This window comes from Sinocyclocheilus anshuiensis, unplaced genomic scaffold (assembly GCF_001515605.1).
Source record: "Sinocyclocheilus anshuiensis isolate Anshui unplaced genomic scaffold, SAMN03320099.WGS_v1.1 scaffold350, whole genome shotgun sequence".
Lineage (NCBI taxonomy): Eukaryota > Metazoa > Chordata > Actinopteri > Cypriniformes > Cyprinidae > Sinocyclocheilus > Sinocyclocheilus anshuiensis.
The window spans coordinates 407-2,793 of NW_015546064.1; the positions used below are offsets into that span (position 1 = coordinate 407).

General features: G+C 35.4%; 1 protein-coding gene across 1 annotated transcript in view; it reads right to left on the bottom strand.

Annotated features, from left to right (window-relative positions):
• Positions 1 to 382: 382 nt before the first annotated feature.
• Positions 383 to 2,387, bottom strand: part of LOC107699612 (neurexin-2-like) — a gene marked incomplete at its 3' end in the record, with an annotated part of 357,587 nt that continues 355,582 nt past the window's right edge. Inside the window, exon 21 of the mRNA XM_016500932.1 lies at positions 383 to 554. Within this exon, the coding sequence (XP_016356418.1) occupies positions 383 to 554 (172 nt within the window). The remainder of the gene's footprint in view (positions 555 to 2,387) is intronic.

Genomic DNA, 2,387 nt, shown 5'->3' on the forward strand with positions numbered 1-2,387 from the left:
TGCTATGTGAGTGTAATGTGATTAATGTTCCACTGGAATCAAATATTGTAAAATAAATAAATAAAACAAACAAACAAAAATAATAAAATACAAAAGTAAATGATAAAAAATAAGGTACAATTGTAAAAAAACAAAACAAAAAAAAACACTGAATATAAACTGCTGTTGTCAGTAAAATAAATAAATAAGCTAACTAAATAAAACACTGAGTTAACCAGCAGCGTGTCAGCAAACGAAACCTCAAACACAAACAGGTTTGGTGTGACGTCTTGAATCATTAAAACAGGTTAAGGTGGTGATTTAGCACAGAAAACGTCTTCCTCAGAGAGAGAGTGATAGAGACAGCGACACGCGTCTGTGTGTGTGTGTGTGTGTGTCTCACCTGAAGGGAAGCGCTCCAGCACGGGCAGATTGTCCACCTGTAGCGTGGCGTTCCCGCCGCTCCGTGTGAATCTGACCACATGATACTTCCCGTCGCTGACCATCACGCCGCTCTCCTCGATGACGATGTCGTCCGTCCCCACGTTAAAGATCACGCCGACCCTCCCGCGCTCCTGACACACACACAGAGAGAGAGAGAGAGAGAGACAAACTCACTCAGACAGTCTGATCTCATAACAGACCTTCAGCACCATTCTCCTCCAAACCCATCCCGACATTCTGCTGCCTCTCTAATTCACACACATATCAAAGCTGTCCCGTTCATGTGCTCAGATCATTCTTTGTGAAAGTAATTTTAGGTAATAATAAAATAAAGATAAAATAAAAGACTAAACTAAAATAAAAAAAATCTCAAATAACAGAGCAATACTGACACGTACATATGATAAAAATAGTAAGAAATAAATTAAGATAAAAAAATAAAATAAAATATAAAAATAAAAATACACAAAACAATTAAAATAAAAATATTCCTCAGCTTAGTCTACAGACCAATACTGAGTTATAAAACAATAAAAAATAAGTAAAATAAAGATCAAATAAAATGCTAAATAAATAATATTAATATAAAATTAAATAATTTAAAATATATATTCTTGTATTGCTGAGAGACTGTAAGTGCATCACCGTAAATGCGTCTTTCATTTTTTTACAAAATGAAATGAAAGTCAAAGCTCAATAAAATAATGCTCAAAACTCATAAAATAATAATACAAACTAAGATAAAATAAGATAAAAGAAAAATAAATAATACAATTAAAAAAAAAAGACAAAACACACACATGCACAAAAGATAAAATAAACTAAAAATCATTATTCGTGGTTGATTTGTGGTCCTGGACTCCTGACAGACCGCGAGTGCATCACTGTAAATGTGCATCAGTTTTCACACAATGAAACGCTGCATCATCTGGATCCTCACACCGAGATGGATGTTCATATAAAGAAGTGTTTACTCTCACCGAGAGTCTGACGGGGCTCTGAACTTCCCATAAATAATGCAAATGCTGGAGGAGCTGCTGCTGAAACAACCGAGACGAGCCATCAGTGTCCTGGAAGAGAATCCATTCAGAGTGTGGAAAACACTGGAGAACAGGTTCATACAGGTATATCTGGATCATATACTTGTGGTGTCATCACTAACACAAACGCATCTCACAGAGAACAGTGATGAAGCTCATTTCTTTATGTGACGAACATGTGAATTGATGCGCAGCAAACACAGCGGCAGCTGAATATATCTGTGTGAGGAATGGACGTTCATGAACGCGCTCCAAACATCATGTCCTGATGAGCGTCTCTGTGCTGCTTTCCTTCATACCAATACAACAGATCCGTACAGCAAGGATGGAAATGAAAGCGCGTCAGACACAGAGCTGATTTCACTGGACGCGTCTGGATAGAAGTGATGATTACAAACATCTGACAATCCAACAGAACAGAACACACATCTAAGTCAATGTTATCACATACAGTGAGTGCATCTGGTCTGGCAGAACTGCTTCTTCCTGATTATTTCTGTCTGACGCTATGAGGAAAATAAACTTTATTCAGAGGGAAACAAGCCCTTGATACCTTATGTAATAGTGAAATATCTATATATCCACATAATAATAATAATAATATTTATTTACTTGTTTATTTATGTATCTGCTATAATATTCAAATGCATACGATATTAAGGCCTGTTTTCAAATGACTTTTATCTTAATATAAGTGTATATTTAAAGAAAAAAACATGCCAATCCAACAAATCAGAATACTACTGTATATTCAAGACTCATTCTCTGAAAATGAGCCATAATATTTTATAAAATAATAACATAAATACACAATTAACTGTAGATGATATAATTCAATATTATATAAATCATATTTACACACACACACACACACACACACACACACACACACACACACACACACACACACACAACCACACAAAA